This window comes from Epinephelus moara, chromosome 3, assembly GCF_006386435.1.
Source record: "Epinephelus moara isolate mb chromosome 3, YSFRI_EMoa_1.0, whole genome shotgun sequence".
Taxonomy (NCBI): Eukaryota; Metazoa; Chordata; class Actinopteri; order Perciformes; family Serranidae; genus Epinephelus; species Epinephelus moara.
Genome location: NC_065508.1, coordinates 10953085 through 10979514, shown reverse-complemented (window position 1 = coordinate 10979514; position 26430 = coordinate 10953085). Strand labels below are relative to the sequence as shown.

General features: G+C 40.1%; 1 protein-coding gene across 2 annotated transcripts in view; it reads left to right on the top strand.

The window, feature by feature from the left end:
* The window catches only part of adad2 (adenosine deaminase domain containing 2), a 107602-nt gene that overhangs the window by 73084 nt on the left and 8088 nt on the right, over nucleotides 1-26430 (top strand). The window contains exons 1-7 of one of the 2 annotated variants that reach the window (XM_050036779.1): nucleotides 19678-19769; nucleotides 21394-21559; nucleotides 22889-22946; nucleotides 23581-23710; nucleotides 25231-25359; nucleotides 25851-26001; nucleotides 26209-26379. In XM_050036779.1, the coding sequence (XP_049892736.1) occupies nucleotides 21408-21559; nucleotides 22889-22946; nucleotides 23581-23710; nucleotides 25231-25359; nucleotides 25851-26001; nucleotides 26209-26379 (791 nt within the window). In that variant the 5' untranslated portion in view covers nucleotides 19678-19769; nucleotides 21394-21407. Of the gene's footprint in view, nucleotides 1-19677; nucleotides 19770-21393; nucleotides 21560-22888; nucleotides 22947-23580; nucleotides 23711-25230; nucleotides 25360-25850; nucleotides 26002-26208; nucleotides 26380-26430 lie in introns of those variants that run through there. The other variant, XM_050036771.1, reaches the window with a different exon arrangement.

Genomic DNA, 26430 nt, shown 5'->3' with positions numbered 1-26430 from the left:
GAGGGGTGGTGGATGGGTCCCATAAACACCGACTTTCATCCGAGAGTGTGGTGTTCGCGTCTCATAAGATTATAAAGCCAAACCCTGTTCTTCTTTCCTAAACCTAACCATGTGTTTTGTTGCCTAAATCCAACCACGTTTGTCGTGAAGGAAAAAAGAAGTAAATTTGCGGTGTTTTACTGACGTAGTGCGTTTATTTTGAAAGAGACTGTAAATGGTAAATTTCCTGTAAAAAGGAAGTGTATTTTGAAAGAAGACAATGCATGTTACAGACAGAACTTGACACGGCATCCCAGAACGTCAACAACCAACGCACCCAGGGTACCTTGCACTTCGTATGTGGACGTGGAAAGTCCATGACCAAACGTCAATATGCGACAAAGTCGGAGTGAGAATGTGTTAGTAGCCCAGGTCAGACCAAAGATTCGCGACAAGACAAAACTGTTTTAGAGAAAAGTTGCAGCAGTGTGAACTGGCCCATCTCAGCTTGACTCAAGCTGCCTAATGGTGTCACCTACAACAGTTTGTCATGAACAGTTTTAGACTTGTCACCTGTTTCAACAGCCAATCGGCTTGTAGAACAGTCAGCTGGCCAAGTCAGTTAAAAACTGTACGCAGACAGCATGTTTGCTTGCCGTTGCATTCTCTCACAACAGCCAGCCCTCCGTCCCTGCCCAGGCTGTCTCATATACATCCCCGCAGCTGCTGGTTTGTATGTCAGTCTCCATCCTCGTGGTGTGTCGGATGGTGGGTTGCTGCTGCTGCTCGCTGTATGTACACACACATAGCCTACTTATTGATGTATTAATTCAAGTTGGTTATTTAAATTATTGTGGTTGAGTCAATACACCGTCACGTCTAGTTGCACTGGTGTAAACTAGCAGGATTTTTGTGTTGATATTGAGTGTATGCTGATATTTTATGCTGTAAAGCACTTTGTTATTTATACTGAAAAGTGCTATACAAATAAAGTTATTAGTATTATTATTATTATTATTATTATTATTATTTCAAAATGTTGGAGACCGGCATATTTGAAGTAGGTGGAAGTTTCAACTCGTCTCATTGAGAATCTTTGGTCTGAACTGGGCTTGTAACATCCCTCCCAATTTATTGTCTTTGGAGCAGCAGACTTTACTGTATACTTGATGACATCACAAATTCGAGTTTTAGCACTCTCGTTTTTGGATTTTTGAGCGAGTTGATCATGTTTAATTCATGTATGAATTTTGAAAATGGACATAGGTTCCTCTTTCAGCAAAGGGATCTTTGTTTTAGCCACACAGCTTGTCTTATATTATTGTAAAAAGAAAGACACTGTATATATGACATGTGAGTAGGGGAATGAATATGAATTATATTAATGGGAATAAGAGTCTACAGCCATGCCCGCAGCTCTGAGGCTATTAGGTTCTGATGTTAAGCAGGTATAATGTTTACTGTGTTCAAGTTCACCATCTTAGCTTAGCTTGTTAGAATGCTAATATTTGCTCATTAGCACTTAACACTGCAGCTGATGGGAATGTCATTAGTTTTGTAGGTATTTGGTTTTAGATTAAAGCATTGAACAAATTGAAGTATTAACCTGATAATAGTGTTAGATGAAAAGTCAGGGGATCATGAAAGTTATTACAATTCACCCTGAGGGGGACATGAAGGTCTGTGACAAATTTAATGGCAATCCATCCAACAATTTCACTCTGAACCATAAATGTGAACCTCATGGTGGCACTAGAAGGAACGTCGGGGGATCACCAGAGTCATTAGGACTCATTAAGATCATGAATGTCTGCACAAAATTACAAGGCAATACATCCAGTAGTTGTCAAGGTATTTCAAGATATCTTACAGCTAGTGTGGCTCTTTCCAAAGTCTTTATTTTGGTCATTCAACAGAAATATATACAGCCACTGATGTTTCTGTCTCTATCAGCAGTGATGCAACAACTGGGAAAGAAAAAGCTGCAGTTACGAAGATACCGAACTCCTCAATAGTTGTTGATGCTGATGTAGACGTCACTTAAAAAAGACCGGTCAGAGACTGAATGAGCCTTGCTGTGACCTTGCATTTTTACATTAATTTTATGTAAATGATGTGTAACAATGTGCAGAATTATACGGTATATCAGCAGTAGGATACATAAAAGGGTAATGGGAGGTTTGGGGGTCCTCCACTGTAAATTTTGAGCATCAAACACTTAATTTCCTGCATTCTGGTGAATTTTAATGCACCAATGTATGCATTTTTTGCATCAGTTTTACAGTGTAAATGCATTTAATTTCGTCAAAATAAAAGTCTCCTGCTACTTTCATATTTTTACTGAGGGGGAGACAAATGCACGTATTCTAAATATCAAGGGGGGCGTGTCTATGAGTATGAGTATATTTATCTAATCTATGAGCCTGTAAATCTATCATTATATACTAAATATTACCAGCAGCAAAACTTGAATCTTTGTTGCAGCTATCTAGATAAATAGTTCCACAGTTTTCACACACCTCATTGGAAACATAAGCAACACTAAGCCATGATCAATTACATTGATTTGTATCCAAATTTGGCCCTGTCTAGAATACATCGAGGTTATAAATGGTAACATCCCTATAAATAAGTACATGTTCATATAGCTATTCTATCATATCTATATATCACCCTTTTCTTACTAAACATATCTCCCTAAGTGAGACTTTTTTGACTCATTGCCTTCAGAGATTTTTAATGGAGCGAAACGGTCTGACAGTCTAACAGTAATAATAGTGGGCGCCTAATAAGTTGAAAGTCAAAGCATTCATAAAGTTGACACATTAAGAGATTTGATTCAACAACGCAGACGTCATTCTAGATTAAAATGTGTTATTATTTAATTATGATAATTATAAACACAACTGGCAAAGACGTCTCGAGGCCAAATCTGTCACTCAAGCCCCATTGATCTCAAGTAATGAAATACTGGAAGAGACCACCACAAGGCCATTGTGTCACAGTAATTACAATGAAGAATAGCTCAATTAAATGGCAGGCGAAAGGGAGCAGTTTGGAAGTGGAGTGGAAGATACATTTTCATCCCGTAGTATCGGCGGTGTTATTAAAAAGTTCAGGACGTGGACTCAGGATTTCAGAACTTATATTCATATGTAGCCTATATGTAATGTTTCAATATTGTGTCATGTGATAATGAGGTCGTTAATAATTGATTGAAAATTGAAGGGGATTTTTTTTTTTTTTATCCTTCTTCCCTTACTTTAAATTTGAAGTAACTAGAAATGAAAACTATATGGGAGGATATAAAGGCAGATGTCTGTGATTCACCACTTTTAAAATAACTACATCAGTCATGCATCAGTACATCATCAAATAAATCAGTCAAGGCCAAATATGATACAAAAGTGATGAATGTGGCACGGGAACAGTCTATAAAACCATGACAGCAGAAGTACGTCAGCAAAGAACCAGACACATACCAGTGCAGCCTGAGATATTAACTCACAATCACATCAAAAAACTGCAAATTGAACTAGAAAAAAAAGCACTGATTGGCAGTAGCAGCAATCTGAAACTGCTTATATCCGAACATCCAGAGCACAAACATGAGCCTGACGTACAGAGTGCACAATCTGGACCACTGAGCAAGAGAAAACAGCAGTATGGTCTTATAGGGTCTTTCAACCATCTTCCTATGTTCATCACACATTTGGAGAGCACCAAATCATGCCATCAACCCACAGTGTTTGCTGCAGCAAGATGGTGGATCTGTAACAATATGGCAGCCATCTCATGAGAGTCATTAGCTCCACTGATTGCTCTGCATGGGTGTAGAGGGAATATGAGCAACAGATACTATTATCATGCAAATCATGTTTCCACACAATATTTGCATATTCGAAGTATCCCATGTGAACACTTTCAATGCCCTCCCAGACCATCCCGGTTCATCGCTGCACGTTTATTATTAATACTGGAACAAAGAGAGACTTTAGCTTTTCAGAGTCGGAATATATCTCTCAATACTGTATAAGAACAATTCAACTGAAAGGACCTGAAGGCAAATGATGGCTCTGTTTCTCATTAGGGACCTGAAATTTAAATAGTGTTATGGGAGGGATGGCAACGTTGGTAGGTCCACTACTTAATAGTTAATATCTTAACTATTGGATGGATTACCATGAAACTTGGTACACGCAATCATGGCTCCCAGACAATGCATTCATATGACTTTGGTAAACCCCACACTTTTCCTTACAGCACCATCATCTGGTAAGAATGTAACTTTGTCCAGTACTTTAGTTTATGACCAAATACCTGCAAAATACTACCATCATCTTCAGCTGGACTTTGTGGTAAGAGCTAATAAGCAAACATTAGCATGCTAACATGCAAAACTAACATGCAAAACATCAATGAATAACAATGAACATTTATACCCCCTGAAGATAAGCATGTTAGCATGGTCTTTGTGAGTGGTGTCTCATGCCAAAAATCATGTTCATGTGTCTCAGGCGGGAAGAAATTCTTCGTAACATAGGTCAACATGTCACAGGAGTCTGGTTACTGATAGGTTACTGGTATTCTCTGGCCGCAATTTGTCACCAAAAGTTAAACTTTTAGTTTGGCTGCACCTCACCAGCTCTCTGCAGGCTGCACTTGACCGCTGTTTGGTGTGATTTCGGCGCAAGTGCAGTCTCACAAAGCTTCTAGCATGACTTTTGTTAATAACAAAATAGTCAACAAAAGAAATGTGGTGCTGCATGAATCAAACACTTTGTATTTACCAGTCTTTTTTACAGTATACCACCAGGAGGGTCTGAGTTGTTTCTTGTGCAAAGCTATTAATGTGCTGAATTATTCTTTCATGTAGAAGTAAAACCACATGTGTTTGTTTCACAGTGTGAAATGAATAATTTTGTGGCTAAAAAAAGCACCATTATGAGTGTGAGGTAATTAGGAGATATTGTTTTATGTCCCAATTTAGTGGAGCGTTTTAAAAACTGTTCAGTTATGGAAGCAGATAGGCATCAGACTAAAACTCATGACTGAATGAGGCACTAATTTCACACATTATTTGAAATTCAAAATTTTATAATATAAACATTACAAGAACTTGCACACAAATGAAAAAAGTATTTTACCACTAATCAGGTGATCGAAATGTTTGAAAATTAGGATTTTCACATAATTCTGTTATTTTTTTGTGACGGTACTGGTAGTGAGTGAGCGAATGTGAGTTGATTTGACCCTGCAGCGAAGCACATCTTCAGCTTAGAAATTTGAGGCAGAGGCAGTGACATTCACTCCATGCAGCACGATAATTAACCCCAGAGAAGATACTTTCACAAGCCAGATCATTATTCAGATTCTGAACTGGTGAATACAAATACATGTCACACTCAAAGAATGTCCTTCACATTGGTTTTGACATGTTGCACTGCAGCAGGAATAGATTTTTGTGATAAGTGGGCTTCACAGACTAGCGACATGTCAGACAGAAGCTATGTGACAGTAGAGGGAGACACATAAGTGGGCACAGCGGGAGTTTGTCAGACGCTCCGAGGCAGGGAATGAAGGAAAAAGGGATCCCGACACTCAAGGAGGCAGAAAGAAAACAGGGAGGCAGGAAGGCAGGCAACATATTGGTCTCCACTCATTACATTGTCACCATGAGCACCCAATCTGGGACTTGTTGGCATGAATATAGCCTGATCCCACCCTGAATGTGTTTGTGTGTGTGTGTAGGCTAAATGACTTTGTCCTAGTAAAACCAGGCCATGGCTGCATCTCCTTTGGGAAAATAGGCAGAGCTTAGATCTGGATTCATATTAAACCAAAGATTACACCAATATAAAGCCACAGGGTCAGGTAGGGGAGTGCATATTTGTGTCCGCACAGTATTTCCGTCTCTCTGTGTGTGGCCATGAGTCTGCCGCACACATACATGCATGATTGCTCATATGTGCTTTTGTTCATGCTGGTACATATGTTGCGGCGGTCTGCACCCACAGAACTGTATGTGCCTCTGCTTGCTCATGGGTGGGTGATCGGGCCGCGTCCAGCCATGCTTATGCATGTGTGTGTCAGAGCATCGTGCTGTTGCTGAGGGAGGCTGCCATTTGTTTGCCCTTGGCCCGCAGAGGACGATCGGCTGCCAAGGACCGGCTCAGCAGAGTGGTGGAAAGAGGCATGGAGGGGTTGAGGAGGGGATTGAAATGAGTATAAGAAGGATGAGAGGACATTTCTTTTATGAGGCTTTTATTTAGGTGAACTACAGTTAAAGGCTGAGTTCACCTAAATTGCAAAAAACGTCCTCATTTTCCTCTAATGGTATCAACGCATATCATTTGGCTTTATGTAGAAGAAATAGTCCCAATGACAGCAGTTCATTTTTCATTGCTTTGAGCACCACAAAGCAAACCATACTCATCACTACTGTGCTAGAGTGGAGGCAGATATCTCTCAGATGTTTCTAAACCTGGAAAATATTACACCAAAACTATCTGTGTTGCTAGAGAGAACCAGGAGATAAGAGAGATAATGCTTTGTAATTTGGTTAGAGGTCTAACCAGAAGTGGCTACCTGTTCTTGTAATTATTCCAAAATAAAATGTAGAGATCTTGGGAAGATTTAAAGCTATTGTCATGTGCACAGAGACAATAATACACACTGAATAATGAATTTCTTAGTGTGCTGTCCTTGGATGTTAATGGAAAAATACTCCAAAAGTAAAACAAAAAAAGAAAATATTATAACAGGAGAACACAAATGGCAATAAGGAAAAAAAATTAGATTAGCACAAATATAAATATTAGAATTACAAAAAGACAGATAAAGACAGTGAGGTCAGAGAGTGAGAATAAAGGCAGCATAGACACAGAAGGAGAAAAGGAAAAAGGAAAGGACAAAGGGAAGGATGCAAACAAAAAAATAAATAAACACACACACACACACACACACACACACAGTGGTACAGACCTTGATCACTTATTCATTCAGACCTGAGGAGCGAGCCGAGAGGATCAGGTTGCCTAATGACTAATACACACACACNACACACACAGAGGATCAAATACCAGCACTATATCCACTCCTCACACACAGGCTCCATCTACATCACTGCTGCAATGACCCACCACAGGCACGGTCCCATTATAGCCATCACTTACAGTCAGTATTGATTACTGCTCTGGCTCTCTGTTTTGGGCACACACACACACACACACACACACATATAACGACATAAATGTAAAAAACGTTTGAACGGATATGCAGGTGTGTATGGTCACATGGATACTGCACACAGATGCATAGACATACACTCACACAGAGTGCACACTCACACACATGTTCCCAAGATGTTAGATCTCAGCATATTGATTTCTGCCGGGAATGGAAATCCTTCCTCTACATTACGCTGCTCTATCCGCTCTCTCCCTTCAGTTCTTTTTGTATTCAATCTGACATTGCTCAAACTAAATGGAAAACAGTCGATGAATAGGCTGATGCGTGATGAAGATCGCTGAGAAATTATGCAAAATAAGAGGCCCCACTTTACAGAAACAGAGCAAAAAGCTCAGATGGATGGCGAATTAAAGCACAGCCAGCGAGGCTACATTTGAATCGCTGTGGGTTTGTGTTGCAACAAGTGAATATAATCTACACAAAACACATAAATGGATCAAATAAAAGCATGCGATACTTGTCTGATAATCGTCACTAAAACAGTACATGCATTTTAGTCTATTTATAGACAGATGCAGGGTTTTGTTTAACTGTTTGTCTCCTTTGTGACTGGGGAACAAAGAGAGAACCACAAAAAAGTCAAATGAAGATCGGAGATAAGCGAATCTACTCGTGTGTTTATGGAGGGATTGCAGGGTAGCATTGTGCTGATATGAGTAACATCTCCATAATTTCCATATATCTCGCTGCCAGTGACGAGAGAGCCTGGCCGAGGACCAAGTGTGCCATGTAAATGAAGGCTGTGGTGGCCTGCTTACTGTGGTGTGTGATGGAGGCAGCAGAGAGAGAGGAAAGAGAAGGATGAGAAAGGGAGAAGGAAAGGGAGAAAGAGGGAGAGAGAAAGACGGGAGTGTAGGGAAAGAAAGAGAAAGACAGAGGGTAGGAGGAGAAAGAGGGAGAGATTCAGAGGGCTGATGTTGCTGCCATGGTAACCGGCGTCACCTTGGAGAGGAACAGAACAGAACCGCTCAGGGGAAAGACCCAGTGCGCGCGCGCACACACACACACACACACACACACACACACAAAACTCATCAAACAATCACGTATTCATTTATGTTTAATCGACAAAGCCCTATTTTTGGACGTGAAGTCTTGGTTGAACATGAGAATTTTGCTGGGATTCATCTACAGTAGGTTCAGAGCAGTCCGAGTGATGCCCCGCTAGCCACTGATGTTTAATTGATGCCTGAGCCGGGGCAATGTCTTGTACATGCTCCTGCCTCCATGTCTTGCTTACACCGACTCCTCTTTTGTGCACTGTACAAATTCAAAAAGCCCGACGTCACTGAGCCTCTGGTTCATACGGATCATATTCAAATTCGCACTTTTTTATACTCAGGTCATGCAAATCTTACAAATACCAAATATGCTTGAGTTTGATTATTGATGTCGGTGCAGCGCCTGCCCTTGAAAAGCCTCCGTATGCATACTGTATGCCATACTGTACGCATTCCTCGCCATCTGAATATGCATACTGCATATCCCCTGCTGTGGCTATGAGGAGGAGTTCCCATCCCCCCACATTTCATCCAGAGTGTAATGCGAGTCTGTTCTGCATATGCGTGAAAGATTCGCCCCATTCTGTAATGTTATCTTCCATTCTATTAATTTTATGGGCATATAATTAGATGTTTGATTAGCTGTGCCTTCTATTAACTAAGTCTCATATTTCTCTCTTTCCCTTCCTCTCTTTCCTTCTGGTCGAAATGTCTTTGTGTTTGAGACAAAGATCAGTCTCAGTGATGAGAAAACCTCTTGAGTCAATGTTATACAGAGTACTATCCTGTCACGCATCATATACTGGAAAGTATCTGTTACAAAAAGGCATCTGTGCTCAACATCTAGGTCTGCAACTGATCATTATCTTCATTTTTTACAATTAGTTATTAGTTATATAATCATTAGTTTTAGAAAACAATAAGAATGCACATTACAGTTTCCCCAAAAGCCAAGTTGACATCTTCATATTTCTTGTTTTGTGCAATCAGTGGTCCAAAATCCAAATATATTAAATTTACAATGACATAAACAGAGAGAAACAGCAAATCCTCAGATTTGAGAAGCTGGAACCAGTAAATACTTTGAATTGTTTCTTGATAAATTACCTAAATGATTATGTGGTTATCAAAATTGTTGACGATTAATTCTCTCTTAATCAACTCTGATAATCAACTGATTGTTTCAGCAGTAAATCTATCACTTAACAACCTCTGTTTTGGTGTTGGAGCTTTGTGAGGGCCATCTACCTTGACCACAGTGAACATCAGCTGTATAATGTGTTTCAGCACCAAATTCATTGCAGATGCCATTTTGCTATTTATAGCGTTGCATGTGCCAGAGAAATGTTCAAGCAGATGCAATGGGTGTAACAAGGACATATAGCAAGTAGGGAAGGTGAAGACAGTGATGCTTCAGGACAGGCCTGAAATACACGGCTGTTACATGGCCTCAGAGATAGGAGGAGACTGGGCTTGATGGCATGAACACAAAATGAGACTATGAGGCTGCAGCTATGCTAGCTGTAAGGCTGTACTGAATGCTAACATCAGCATGCTAACATGTCTACAGTGACAAGTCTTGCTGATGTTGTAATGTACATATAAAACGCTTAGCTATAATGTTAACTATCTTGTGCCTTGCCCACACGTTTTTTATAGTGGGTTTTTCCCTCCTTCGCTTTAAAAAAAAAAATCCTGTCCACACAAAAACACAATTGAGGCACTGTAAAGAGCCTGCTAAGCCAACAGGCAGTGATATATTCTTATTCCTAAAACAACACAAAGGTGAAGAAAAAGATGAAGAAGATGTTGGCCAATCCGAAGCTTGAAAGAAGCTATTACCAGAAGGCTACCCAGAGCTTTATTGGAAGAGTTATTGTAGCTTACATTTGTGTGTGAACATCTAAAAAGTCCCATTAGCAAGGTTTGAACCAGCACTATTCCAGCCACCTTCACCATTGCATAAAAAGTCCTCTCATTTGTGACGCCTCACACGGAGATAACGGCACACAATCTGACACTGTAAGCTGAAAGCTCTGTTTTCCCTGTCTACATGTCAACACATAATACAGAGCTTTTGAAAATCTTCACCCTTGACAGACGTTTACAAAAGTAAAGCATTTTTGGTTAACTGAAACATAGTTTGCATGCAGACAAAAAGCCAAAAAGCAAAGAAAAAGTTATGTTTTCAAAAATAACGTTACCTGTTTGTGTGGACTATGCCTCGGTTTACTTCACTATCTTAGCTTAGCTTGTTAGCATGCCAGTTAGCACTAATGACGAAGTACAGCTGAGTCTGATGAAAATGTCATTTGTTTTGAAGATATTTGGTCATAAACCAAAGTATTGGACAAATCGAAAATTTAAAGTCAAAATCCGGGCAGTGACTTGCGGCGCCAGAGACCAACGAAAAAAGGCATCCTTTAACGTTGGCATGATACACAGCCGGTTGCCCTTATAGTTTAACAGCGCCCGGCAGTGACAAAAGTTAAGGCAGCAAAATTCCGAGTGGGGTGGGTGGGTCCAACAAACACCGGCTTTCACCCAAGAGACCGGTGTTCGTGCCCTGTAACATTCTAAAGCCAAACCCTGTCCTTTCCTTTTGTTGCCCAAACCTAACGGTGTTTTTGTTGCCTACACCCAACCATGTGCGTTTGTTGTTGAAGGAAAAAAAAGTCCATTCGTGGTGTTGTACCGTCATAGTGTGTTTATTTTGAAAGAGACTGTATGTAAACGGTAAATTTCCTGTGAAAGGAAAAAAGTGTATCTTGAAAGATGACAATGCATGTAACAGACAGAACTTGACACAATGTCCCAGACAGTCAACAACCAAAGCACCCAGGGTACCTTGCACGTCATATGTGGACGTGGAAAGTCCATGACCAAATTGTCAATATGTGAAAATACCATCCTGAATGTCTCCCTCAAATATAATGGCAATCCATCCCACAGATGTTGAGATATTTCAGTCAAAACCATTAGAGTAAAAATCAGGGACTCTCCAAAGTCATTAGAATTACAACATTCCCTAAAATCCATCCAATCCTGTAGCTTTTGTTGTGATATTTCAGTCTGGACCAAAGTGGTGAACCAACCAACACACCTACAATGCCATCCCTATAGAACCATGCTGCTAGCGAGGCTAAAAACTGGCAAGGTATTCTCTCAGGGTGCCATTTGCTAGCACACACAGGTCACGTCCAAAACATGCCTTTTAATTGTCAGCAAATCTCTGTTGTAATTTTGCCAGCCTGCCAGCATGTTGACTTTTACTTATCTGGCTTTGTGCACCGTCAACAGATCTTAAAACAGCAAGAATACTGGCAACAGGGAATGCAGGTGAATAATCAAGTATCTATTGTCTTAGGTTTCACATTATTGGTTGTTTTAAGTGCATAGACAGATCACCTTTGTACTTTTCCTTAATTGGTTTGAGATGGCAACAGAGTGGGCTGTGTTTTTTTTAATCTCAGGCCAAGAGTACATATGGTTTCATAAGTGGGAGTCACTTCACCCTTTAATTTGATTCCAGGATTCCTGGCAGTGCTTCTGGTCAGTAATGTGTTAGTCCGACCCACACAGACGCAACTATCATCTTAAAATGTGATCATACAACGTCGGCATCTGTTGACCATATGCTTTGTGGAAAGTATTGTGATCCTATGATAGGTGTCTACACACACCTCTGCTGCAAATCGATCCCATTAATACATTTAAAGGCACATATACAGACTCTAACAGCATTGGCCGTCATTTCAGTTGTGTGTAAACCTCATAACTCCACTTTTTCATGTGTTTACACAAGCTGGGGGAGAATATGGTCATCTAGGGGTTGAGCAAATGTCTTTACCTCGCTATGAAGCCCTTTCAAAACCTTTAATTAGATTAACCTCTTTAATGCTAAAAAATGTTCGACATCAAGAAAAACTCACATCTGTTCTTGGTAGAGCCGATGAAATATTACATTTTGGAGATAAGAGGATTCACCTGGCAGTGATTATATGTAAAATGATACCACTAAACATTACAGTCGGATGATCTGCTAATGCACAGATTATATAGTTACTGCACAGGCTACTGCATATCACATATCAATTCTTACTGTAATGTCTGTGCTGTAACTGCAGCTGAAAGGTCCAGTGTGTCGGGTTTAGGGGGATATACTGAAAGAAAGTGAATATAATAGGCATATATTCTTTGGTTTATAATCACCTGCAAATAAGAATCATTGTGTTTTCATTACCTTACAATGAGCAGGGAGTGAGTCCTCGTCCAGGGAGAGACCTCTGTGGATAATTCCACTCCTGATGAAAACCTCCTAAATGTCTGGACCTTAAGTTATCAGAGAGAAAAGGTGAGCACACATTAGCAAGTGCTGGGCTAGTGGCCCATCTCTGACGAGCTGAAGCGCGTCGAAGAAACACTGATTTGTAACCTAAAATGGCAGATCAGCAGGTCCATTTGTTTGAGAGACTAAAGCCCCGTTTCCACCGAGCAGTTCGGTACACTTTTTTGATGTTTCCACTGTGAAAAGTTGTGGATGGTACCAATGGAACCGTTCCACATCGTCCCCATTTTTGGTCCCCCCTCTGCTGGGGTACCTAGCACATAGATCCGGTACTAAAAGGTGAAGCGGTGAACACTGCAGTCAGTTCATTGGTCAGTAGCAGACGGTCACTCTGCTCAGGGCTGAGTTGTGGCTGGTTTTGAGGCTCATGTAACCACTGTTCATACCGTGGAGAGTTTTAGTAAACTGTAACTATAAAATAAAATGATGTTTTGCTGCCTCTCGCAGCAGCTGTAGTCAGAGTAAAAAAAACAACAACTAAATTCACAGGGCCGACTACCAGCGCATTTAAGGTGTAATGTAAAACTTGTAATGTTACTCAATGCACAAGCTGACGACATGAATCAGTCAACACAACCCAAATATTCCATATCACAACCTTGACCATTACTTTGCTTTTTATTTAACACACTTTTAATAATGAGCAGATCTTAAAGCGTATATATATATCTATATATTAATTTCGACCAGGTTATGTAAACAGCATATATTCTAATCCTCACTCAGAGAAAAAAAAGGGTTGCATAGCATTGAGCTACAGCAACACTAAACCCCTGAGCTTGCCTGGTAAGGACTAAATGCACCAACTTGCTATTTCTAAAAACCCCAGGAAGAGAGACTCTCACTGCAGCCTGTTTTACTTTGGTCCAGAAATGTAGGCGTGCAGCCTTGTCCTGTGGACGATAAACAAGGCGCAGACTTCCCTCTGTGTCACTGATAATGAGGAAATACAGTGAGTGCTGGACGGAGCAGTGAGTGACAACAACCCTGCCCACATTTAAGGGTACTGTTTGCAGTGGAAATGCCAGGGTCTAGGTACCATGTCTGAAGGGTTATTTTTGGTTCCAAAGGTACCATACTGAAAGTGTTTGGTGGAAACAGGGCTTAAGAGACCTTTGTAGATTATTCTGTTCCTGGTTACAATCTCCTGATTATGAATGCTAGATGCCACTATATCCCCCTAAATTTTACACACTGTTCTTTTAAAGCTTAGTTAAGCTTAGGAAACATGGACTATTCACTACACCAAGGAGGGTTTGAATGAGTCTTTGATTGCAACATGGTAGCATATTCTCTGCCTTTGTTTTATTTTCAGGGCGTATTTTCGCCAATATTCTCTCTTCTTTTCTAGCCATCATCTTTCATCCCCCTTGCACCAGTTCTTCTACCCTTTTGATTTATGCAGAATATGTCTGCAATTTACAAAGACTGTGAAGTGGCTAATAAATGGGTGAGATGCTCTAGTTAACAAAGGAATGGCTTGAGCATAAGGAGAGGAGTTGTTGCAGGAGAAAGATGACAAGGATGGGAAAAGAAGTGAAAGGTGTGTTCGAGAGGAGGATGAAAAAGTAAAAAAAAAAAAAAAAAACTGAGGGGGAGGCAGGGGGAGGTCAACAGAAGGAGAGGCAGATGCTCGTGCCTCGGATGCCTGTGCGCGAATAATTATCCTGATGAGATTCACCGAGAGCAGCACGAAATGCAGAAGAAGAGGAGGTAGGATTTGGGGAATACCTCACGACACAGGAAAAAAAGAGAGACAAAGGAAGATTTAGTTTTAACATATTGTAGTACAGTGTGTGTGTATACGGTTTGAGGGTTAGGCACCTACTGTCTCCTTCATCTGTTTCGTGTTTTCTCCCTCCTCGTCATACATGGCGTGAGAAAGTGCAGCCTCCCTCTCATCTTTTAAAGATGCATGAAGCAGCATGCCACACAGAGTCAGGGGAAGGCTGTATAGGAGATAAAGGAAGAAGAAGCACTAAGCTGCACTGACTCTATAAAACACATAAAGCTCTTTACAAACTCTCAACCGTTCAGCTTCTGTCTGCCGAGAGAAAAAAAATGAGTGGAAGGACAACGAAAGTAAGTGCATAATCAATTTTTGCTGTCTCCCTCCACCCTGATTAGATTTAGAGGCCAGCCCAGTATGTGTCAGTGGTGGCTTTCTGCTCCTAGTGTAGCTGATATTAGGACCACTGTGTGCATCCTAATATCAGCAGCCACCTCCTTTTTGAGATTCTGCCCAGCACAGTTGGATGGCAGCACATCAAAAACAGAATCAACACCAGTCTCTTTCTTCATGCGCTGGTGAAAGAGCTTGATCTGTGTGTCTCTCTACAATCCACTGCTTTTCCCGAGATTAAAAGACAACACAGGTGTTGTGTCGAGTGTGCACACGACCACCTGTCTAGCTCTCTACACACAGTCACGAACCACTTCACTGGGAAATTCACACAGTCCTTTCATGTGATAGATCTGTGTCACACATGTTGCTGTCTTATGTACGCTTGTCTGTTGAAATGTCAGAAGCAGCATCGCTTTAGGCTACTGATAACCTCACACCTCAGCCATCATATCTGATGTGATTTTAATCTTTTACTCAAAGATTTATGAAAATTAAAATACCACTGCTGAGAGATCTCTGACAGACAAATCACCTCGAGCAACACCTATCACCTTTCAGCCTTCACTGACCATATGTGACATGTTTGGAGGGAGGGTGTGAATACAAAATGCCAAGTATGAACCAGGAATTGACGGTGGACAGCTCCATAGGAATGTTTTTAACAAGACAGCCATGCCATCAGCTCTAAGGCTGTACATTGGGACAGGGTTGCTTTCACTAAAATGCTACTGTCACATGTTCACAATGACAAAACTAAATGCTGATATCCAGTAAAATGTTCACCATCACCATCTTAGTTTAGCATGTTAGCATGCTAGCATTTGCTGATTAGCACTAGGGCTTCACAATATGAGCAAAATGACTGATAATGCTGTTGAATATTGCAATTACGAATATTACTTGAGATGAACAGTTTTGCCTTTCTGCTCAGTATATTGCTAAAATACAACAAATTGCTAAGTTTTAAAAGATGAAAGGTAGTTATTTTGAGCATTTACAAAAAATGATAGTTACATTTAAAGTGCAGTTTTCTGCTGACACTCTCTTTCAACTCCCAAAAAAATCCCTGAGTGCAATATCACAGTCTGTCATGATGTGTTTATTGCAGGAATGGACATCATGATGACAATCTAAAAAAAATTATACACTGTGCAAACCCAGTCAGCACTAAGCCTAAAGTGCATTTGAGGCTGATGGAATTGTCATAGTGTTGAGGAGATTTTGACCTGATGATGGCGCTAAAGGACATTTTGAGGGCTCACAAAAGTTTTTTTGGCAAATCAATCTAAGGTGAATTAATGTGTGTTTCAAAATTTAGTGCAACCTATCCAATTGTGGGACATATTACCTAAAATTATTAGGGGATCACTGAAGTCCTCAGGATACATCGGGAAACAATGAATGCTTGAGCTTGAGCAAGACGATGTTAAACTATTTCAAATATATTTGATTATATATGATATATATGATTATGCATTTCTAAGTGAATGTCAGGTTGTATGTTTTTCAGAGACAGACATGCACACTGAAGACCCATGAACTGGAAATCAATTGTGGCCAGATTTCATTAATTTAAAAAATAATATCCTGTATGTGATGTCACTTCTTATCATTGCTTTTCAATTATGTGAAATAGCCTATTGATTGTGTTAGTGTGCGTCATTCCTCTTGTTGTTCTCCACTATCTACTAAAGTCCTAATTAATTATGTTTTAACAATGGCCGGCCCATCCTCTCATATCCTTAGCACAATGTTTGATTAGCAATATCATCCATGCTTCTAATACTATAAGGAAGAAGAAGAAGAGGAAGAAGAAGAAGATTTGGAGAATAGTGTAAGGAAAAACTGATCTCTCTGGGAAAGCAGTGCCCACCCCAACCCTTAATCTCTCTGTTCCCTCTCTTCTGCATGATGCTGCTGATTTGTAGGTCATGTGTGAGTATCAGAAATAAACTGAGAGAGAGTGAGTGAGCGAAGGACTTTTACCCTCTAGTGGTGAGCCTGGGGAAAGAACTGTCAAATGCATTTAGGAGAGAAAAAATATGAATGTCCAATTATCCCTGTTCAGTTGTGCATGGAGGCAGTGACCCAGTTGGAAATCAGTTTCAGATTTCCGAATTTCATATTTTATTCACCAGCAAGTCCGATACAGTTAGGTGAGAATGAGAGGCTCACGCTGTACAAGTGTGTCAAAGTTTTGTGTTTTCGGAGTGCACTATCATCCAGTCTGATGTCATCCTTCCACCCTGCAACTCCCAGCAGAGTAAAATGAGCAGACCAAATCAGACACAGCTGCTCATGGTGCATTACAGAGATGTCGGCGAGGTAGAAATTTGAACTTCCTCTGAAAAGCAACACATCAAAGATTTCCAAAAGGCTTTTTAAGATGCTTTTAAAATGAGTTTCAGAAATTCATGACCTCTCTGTGCAGTTACGTCTGCCATAAATGATTAAACATTTGGAAACTTGGATTAAACTGTGAAATAGTCCTGCATGCTGTCTCGCTTACCACTGGTATATTTACAGTATTAATGTTCCAGTGGGTCTATTAACAATTAATCTTCATCATGTTCTATATACAGTACATGCATGATGCTTGGTAAACAATCATCATGTAGGTCAAAAAGGTGAATTGGTGAGTGGAGCACCTTGAGAAAATACAAACATTACTATCCAGGTAATCAGGTAAAGAAGGCATATTGTTTTCTAAAAAAGGATCCATAAAATATCACATTATAAATCAGGTACAAATGCCAAATATGCCAAGAATAACTGTCCAAATGTCAAAGAATGAGAGATTAATGGGTACAAAGGACCAGTATTCATAATTTAATGAATACAGATATCATTGCAAGCCATTAAATAAACCCACACTGTCAAACAATGACAATGAATGACAATTTATCACTCAATAAACAGATAAACCTCTGATTATAGTTGCAAACAATATATGCAAATGAAGCTAATGTTGCTAAATTAACATATTAGCTGTTGCATCACATATTTTGTGAGATAATGACAGTGTTGTAGTTTATTTTCACAGTAAACATACACACACAAACACACTGCAGCACCTACACATGGTGGGCATCAGTGGGAAAATCTAGTTGGTCGAAATTCAGGTTTTCATTTCCAGTGCTAATTAGTATAAATTAATACATCGCAGTGTTATCCCTGACAGCCGAGCATCACTAACAATGCTTATCAACTGTGGTGTTTTTTCACACGCATAGACACACACACATACGTGCAGGCACACAACACAATTACACTCTCACGCACATGCACACAATGACATATGTTTAGAAAAATTGTCAGTGGGCTCAATATTTCACAGTTTTGCCTGTCCATATTCCAACACAAAAGCTGTGACAATATATTTGGGAAACACTGTCCCTGAGCAGGAAAAAAAAAATATTGAATCGAGCTCTGTGGTGTTCTGTATGCCACCACCACTCTTTCTTTTTTCCCCCAACTGAAAAAACAAACAAACAGGGAAATCTCTCACTTGCCTGTGAGCGAGTGTGTGGGTGTGAAAGCAAGAAAGAAAAAGAAAGATATAGATGGGGAGAGAAAGGGGAATAGAAAGAGACAAAGAAAGGGGAGTCTGGGAGGGAATAGGTAGAATTTAAAATGAAGATGACACATGGGATATTTTTCCATTGCGTCTCAGCAGGCTCTCTTGAGATGGGAGTGACTTAACATTTCAGAGTCTCATGTGAAACACACACACACACACACACACACACACACACACACATATATGCTCATAAAAAGCCTCATTTGGCTCAGTGGAGACAGATATGAGTGCTTTCTCTTGAGGTGAAGGGAAGGGAAATAGAGTTCAGTCTTGAGTTTCACAATGATCAGGGGAACATTTCTCTACTGCAAATAGGCGGCTTAGAGAAGTGTGTGTGAGGGGGATTGATTTAATTTTAACAACTGCAAACTCATTTCATCGTGGGAGCTTTTCAGCACATGCTTTTGGTGTTTATATTGGTATGAATGAGTGTGTATGTGTGTGTGTGTGTGTGTGTGTGTGTGTGTGTGTGTGTGCGGCGCTACAGATTTAAAATTCATAGAAATCAGCAAAGCAGTCTGTACCTATTTCCTTATTTACTGTGTCTATACATAATACATGACTGACCTGCACTTTCATTTCCTCCCATTTCTCACATTCAATCTGAATTCCACTGAAATGATGACATCCACACAGATCTCACAGAGTAAACAGAGGTTTGAAACTATGATATACCCAGCTATGAAACCGACATGTGTGGACACCCCCTCAGGCATTTCTGATTTTATCATGTCTATTTTGAGATGATGCTTCAGTTGCATCCAAATATTTGTCTAATTTTATAACTTTCATGTGAGTGAAGCATGTAAAGCGACACTACACATGTAGGCTATGTGAAATAGTTGCACAGTGCTTAAACAGCAATATGCACCACATGTTCTGGTGTATTTAGACACAAACTTTTTATGGTTTAAACCAGGCCCCTTAGGTCTTACAGAGGAGAATCTTAATGCTACAATAATCCAACTGTGGCAGCAATTTCAACGTGACAAAAAACCTGAGCACAAAACAAAATCAATGCAGAAATGATTATCAAAAAGCTCTGACCTCAAACCCATCCAACAACACACTGGGGATGAACTGGAGAAAAGGACATCAGGGTCCAAATACTTGTCCAAAGTCTTCCCAGGATAGTGGAGGCTGTTCTAGCAGCATATGAATGCCTATGGTTAAAGAGATATTCAACAATTACATGAGTGTGACGTTCAAATGTCCACATACTGTTGGCAATATTTGTGCATATTGTTACAGTCAAAATGGAAATATTAGGCTGCAAGCTTATTCATATTGTTTAATAAGCAAGTAAAATTAATGTCAGCACCACAACATGGATGAAAACATCCTCTCTGCTCCCTCCTTCACTTGCCTCCAAGGTTGCAAGTGTCACCTCCCTAACACAACACGTCCCCTCTGGATCCAGACACTCAGCTACAAAGGCGACTACTTCTTCTCAGGCAATTTTGAGGAACGTCTGAAAGATTGAAGGTAAATTTTGAGTAACATATGTCCACAATATATCTGGAAATTAACTCATAATTAACTTTAAACACGAGTTAAACGTTCAGAGGCGTTGCCTGTTGGAGTAGAAGCATGCTAACGTTAACCAGCTAACATGATAGCTAGCTAAAAAATATAAGTACGTTAGCATACATAACTTCACAGATTTGGGGCAGTGAAAATTAAAGAAAGTAGCAGACATGTAGCTCACCGTTTTGTTGAACACATTTGTTTTAAAATTATCCAACTTTTCATAACTCTGGCCGTGACGAAGCATTTAAAACAGCCTGCTGTGTCACTTTGCAACGCGAGCTAACGTTAGCTTCGTCGCTAGCAAGCTAACGGGTGTGGCGTTTACTGTCCTTCACCTTCACTGACCGCTGTCAGCTGATTAACCGTAATATTGAGTAGAAGTGGGTGATTATATTATCAGTAAGACTAATCTTTCTCTGTTATACTAGGTAATAATTTGGTCTAAATTTCAATATGGCCAAAAGTAGTTAGTGCTCATCCTAGTTTCCTCAACCTAACCTCTTTAAAAAATATTAAAGATTAAACTTAAACTTTCTAAGGGCCATCACTGGGCTAATCCATTGACTAACATTATATTGTTTATTCATAAGTCAAATCTGCCTTTTCATTTATAAATCGATCTGGGGAAATTTTTTCTTAAGTTTGTTTTAGATATGACCGCTGTTGGCTACAAATACCTTTGTTAATCACATGTTTCAGTAAATGAAATAGCATTACAGTTAACACAACAATGGGAAAAATTTATTTTAATGGTTTTATTTTGGACAAACTCTGTGAAATCAAAGACAAAATCACTGATGTCCACTGACGTTTAATATTTGCACAAAAAGAAAAGCCTGTAACACTCCGTTTACATGGATTCATGTTTAAAATACAGTCCTACATTGATCAAAACATTTGCCAGTTGTGGAAATTGGTGTTGAAAAAGATAATCCATTTCAAATCTGCAAAGACTCTTAGAGTTTTTCCTCCTGCAGCATGAAAATGTATCATGTCATTTCATTGTAAGCAAAGTTGGCATAAAGATAAGTTGTTTTTTGTATCCTGATGATGTGGTATCCACACCAGTGGCATTGCATTATGAGAATCAGAATCAGAAAAGCTTTATTGTCTGTCGTGACGGAAAATCGTTTTAGACTTGCTCATACAACAAACAACACAACAACACAACACAGAAACACACAATTTCTAAAAACCTAGTGAGATAAAAGTACTGAAGAATAAATAATTTATACAGAGTTTAAGAAAAACTCTAAAATATGCGATGTGGTAAAGTGCATGTGCTGGGGATCATTTATGAGCTATTGTTTGTTTAAAATGTTTATGGAAGTGGGGATAAAAGAGTTGCGGTAAGTGTTTTTCTTGGACAGGGGGACTTTATAGCGGCGACCTGATGGTAGGATCTTGAAGGACTTGTGCAGGGGGTGAGTGGGACCTGCTGAGAAGTTATCTGTTGAAGGCCAGATAAAATAGAATTAGCAAACAAATTAAGGACACGTGGCTCTGATAACTACATAAACAGGAAATCCCAGGGCAATTGTAAAACCCTCACACTAACTTACAATCCTTTCTCTTACAGGCTGCTTTTAAAGCATGGCGGATTGTGAAGCATTTAAGTACAGTCCGAGAAGAGGCAATGCTAATTTACGGTCTATGCTTGGCTTTCACCAAAGTTTGCTCCTTCACCGTCCTCGGGACCGGCCGACAGATGATGTACCTGTTCATAGCGATGCTGCTGGGCTGAGGTAAACAAAAAGGTGGCAGTGCTGTAGTGCTGTTAGAGTAACACTAGGCAAGGCAAGCTTTATTTATGTAGCCCATTTCGTACCCAGGGGAAAACACAATACACTTTATAAGAAGATTAAAAAGAAAAGTGCAAGATAGAGGAAGAGGGTTTCAGGGCCATTTTTACTGAGAGACTGAACACATCTCAGGTCCTCAGGAGGCTTCTGCAGCATCTGGGGCAATAAAAACTATTGACTGATTGATTTGATATTTATTTTGAACATGTAAAAAAGGACTTTAAATTGACTCTTGGTGCAGCAAGAACTAGATGACCCACCTAACTGGCTCATAGCTTTTTAGCAGGTCTAACTAACTTATTGCTAAATATTACTGGATGAAAGATTGGACCTTTTTTGTGGGGGTAGCTCGTACCCTCCTGGTCTCGTGATAGTCAGAAATTGTTGAGAGCATTTCTTGAATTTTAAGCATGCGACAGTGTTGCCATATTACCCTGTTTTTAAACATTACAGGTGCACATTCACTGTTCTCACTCTGTATATTTGACTATTTCTTTTCAGGTTGTTTTTATTTCTGAGGGCACTCTATAACTCTTTAACACAAAGCTGTAACTGTTTTTTTGTCAGCAGTGATTTGGCTTTTGTTTTGTTTTGGCTTCTTGTTACAGAGGTTACAGATCGGGCAGGTGAGGAGCCTGCTGGCGAGTGTGTCCAGTCCAAATTGGGCACAAACACTGTCACTGTTACTGAAGCTCATTAATGAGAGTACCATAGTTACAGGACACTAGACGACCCACTCGTTCATTTGGTTTTGACCCATGTCTTGTACTTGGTTTGAATCTGCGCTGAACCTTTTGTTGCCTTAATCATCCTCGTTTTCCTTTTTTTTTTCTTTTTTTTTTAAACTTTTCTGTCAACTGTAAAATTGGCAACCAAAACTCTACGTTGAATTACAGATCAAAATATCCCCAAAAATCTCTGAAAAGTTCTCAGCTGAATTCCAGAAGTGTGCACGAAGCAGTGTGATCTCATTTCTGAGTCCACAGGCTATTTCCTCATGCTTCTACTTAAACATTCAGGCAGAGAGAGTAGTTTATTAGGCACTGGTGAGCCTTGTAATGATGCTTTGCTCCTGAGTCTCACCTTCTAACCCTGCTTTGCGCTCGCCATCTAGAAGGTTTCTGCACTGAGAGGAAAACAGACCAAATGTATTCAGAACTGATACTGCTTTTTAATGACAGTGGTGGTGAGGAAAATCCAAAAGACATTTTGAGGAATCGACTGCTTGATTTACAATGCAACATCTGATTACTGTTTATGTCACCATCTTAGAAACAACCTCCATGCTTCCGGAGACCATGACCCAGGAAAAGAGGCTTTACTTTCTGAGGTATGATACACTTGTTTCTGGCAACATCCTACTGGGAGATAAGCAAAATCAAAGAAGAACTACTCAGGTGCTGTTACATACAAAAGCCACATGTCAAATGTGTTGGGTTATTGTTCAGGCTTTGAACTAAGTCTTAGATCCCAAAAGAAGAGATGTTACCAGAATCTGTCACACTCAGTCTTCAGCAGCGTATTTTCTGGGTGAGAAAACCTGATGCAATTCTCTGCTTTCATGTACACGGTGTCCTTCACAGACAGCGTGAAATAATGCGGGAATAAATGACCGAATTAAAATCTGACACCAGAGTGAAATCTAAACATCTGTGATAGTTAACAGCAGATTACTTGACTGGCAAGTGTAGTTGTGCTTCAGACCGTTACCCAGCAAACTGGAAGGATTGGAAACCATCTGCAGCCACTTTGTCACTTAAGCTATGAATGACAGGAATACATTCTCAACGTTAATCTCACACGGCCTTTCTTGTCTCATTATTTCTCAGTATGTTTATATATGCTGACGATGTATTGACAACTACATGCTTTCCTAAATTAGCACTAGAGAAGTAGGTTCAAGGTTGAGAAGAAGAGAAAAGCACAGTCCCTGAGTTTTATCTGAATTATTTTTTTTTTCTCAGTACGAAGACTCAGATGATGATGCAGCTGCCCTCTCTCTCCATGGTATGTCACCTGCTGGAAGCGTACTCTTGGATGAAGAGCTCATCCTAGACCAGATCAAGGATCCAGATAAGAGCACAACGACTGAAGGTGCAGTAGTAGAAGCCATACTGTGATGTCAGCATTTAATTTCTAATTCTAGTGTGGCTCCCTGTTGCAGCTCACCCTGGCGCTACTGTAACCTACAGGGCAGTGAAGAGGTGCTCCCTCCTCAAATCCACAGTTAGACCCTAAACTCTGAGTACCCATTGGTCACTTATTTTGGTCAAGGCTACTCTATCGTGGCCACACAGTACTGGAATAAACTGCTGACTGAAGTCAGGAGTAGCAGAGTCATTGCACGTCTTCCAACACAGTCTGAAAACCATCTTTTCAGCCATTGACATCTGATGCTAAAACTACTCATTTCCAATAAAAAAGCTTTTGTGTTCCTGTGGAGTTTGAAAGCACTTATTGTAAGACGTTTTAGGCTAAAGTGCCCGCAAAACAAATGCAGCACTGCATTCACTCCATGCAGCATTTACAGATACACAGACTAGGTTAATGGATTGGCTTTCCAACTACAATTACAGTCTCTGTGATTATATTTTTTATGAAGTATTTGACTGTCTGCTTCATTCGTAATGCCCTGGGCAAGACCTGTTGCGCTGCTACATTTCCAGGAAAGATTTCAGGTTGAAGCAGAAGGCAAAGCAACAGATGGATAGCTGTAATTTCAGAAAATGATTTGGAAGAAAGAAAGTAATTCTGTTGTTGCATTTATGGACTTTTAGCACTTTATGGAGCTGGATGGAGAGTTATTTTTTTTTTGCCAGTGTCATTGCATCGAAGAATACAGTATATTGCAGCATGAAATACATCACCGTTTTCTACTAGTGCTGCTTTACTGTTATTTTACAGTGTGAAACCTCAGCCATAAACATGAGAAAATGTGGAATAACTCCCCACAACTTGTTTGTGATAATAAAACAAAAAGGTCACAAATCTTTAGGCAGTAGTATCTTTTAAGGCCCGGACACACCAAACGACATCAAAGAACTAGTGGCAACAGAGTCCAACTGTTGCATCACCTCATGTCGCCTGTATCTCGGTCAAAAACTTGTACTTGAACACAGCGCAAAAACTACAGCCAACACCTAACTACCACATATATTCTGCACCTGCTTGAGAGGAAATAACTCTGTACCAGCAGGCGGTGGTAGTCTGTATTCTTCATTCAAAAAGGGAAATAGTAAGACGGACAGGTCAGATTCAAGACGCTTGTTAGCCATATAGCATGTAAATAGCACAACCCAATGTTGAAAGAGCAAAGGATCTGGGTCCAGTGTCGTTTCGACATGCATAATTGGCCGAAAAATGGCGGTCAAAGGCTGACTAGTGCCAACTAGCTAAGCTATGGCGACAGGTGCTTGCCAATGGTCCAACTTTGACCAACGGACAATTATTGGCTTATTGTGTAAGGGCCCATAGAAGTGTTTAATTCAAGCACTACTTTTCACCACTCATATCTCAAAGGGTTTTCAGAACAGCACTGACACAGTGATAACCAAAATACATTTTATCTCTAATTGCATAGCTGTCTCTTGGTTTTCTTTCTGTTTTTCTTCCAGCGTGGAAAAGTGACTGGCACAAGAATCACATGGCAGCAATCAGCAGTGAGAAGTTTGACAGCCTCCTGAAGATGTGTCCTGATTTCCAAGGCTGTAAGAGCAACATGGCTGCATTTGTTTTGATAAGAGGTAAGCACCCTACCACTTAGCAAACTAGTACGTATACTGTGACAGTATAGAAAATGTAATTTAATGGCAGTTGGACTTTAAAGGGAAGACATTGACTGCAAGATAACTTATCATAAAAGATAGTTGAATACATTTCTGTTCATGTCCATATACTTGCATTATGTTGCTTTGTGCTCAGAAAAGTAACATCACTGCATTTTTCATTATGCTATCAGTGCCAACCATGATTTTGACATTTTGAGGATGGAGAGCTGTTCTTTCTTTCTTTCGCTTATTCAAGGTCTAATTGATTATGACCTGTGAGTCCTTTGAGGCACAAGCTATGGTTTGAAGGTTTATAAATGGCATTTCATTCTCGCTAGCTTCATTTATATTCGATTGAGGCTTTTAAAACGTTATGTTAAACATGTGTCATCACTTCTTCACCTCATAGCCAAATGCCCTTCACACATTATGCTCCATGTCAAAGAAGAAGTGTCATTTTCCTACAGAAATGTTGGATACAGCAGGTCGTCCATGTGAGCTTTACGAGGTTGTGGCGTTGGGGGCTGGCCGGTCAAGCTGCAGCAAGTGGCTTTGCTACAATGGGACAATGGTCCATGACTGTCACGCCATCATCATCGCCAAACGAGCTCTCCAAAGGTACAAAACTGCCGATATGACAGCAAGGGCCCTAATTTAAAAATGTTAACTTAAATACTACTACAATGTATGAGTATTGCCTTTTCTGCATTAATGAAGTCATGACGTTCCTTTTCCTGTCTTGTCAGAGCAGGCAGTGTGGATCTGGTGCATTATAAGTGCCAGGATGGCTCAAAGTGAGAATGGTATTTTCTGGCTTGTGTTCAGGTTTCTGTACAAACAGCTTCTGCTGTTCTTTGATGCCGATCCAAAGGCCAAGGAGAACTGTGTTTTCGAGAGCAGTGCAGACAGCCACCAGCTTCAGCTCAAACCCAAGATCAGTCTGCATCTCTACACCAATCAGTGTCCTGAAGGAGCAGCCAAGGACTTCTACCTTAAGTACTGTTATTCCCCTCTTTGTTCTTTGTTGAAAGCAGCATTTTGTGGTGT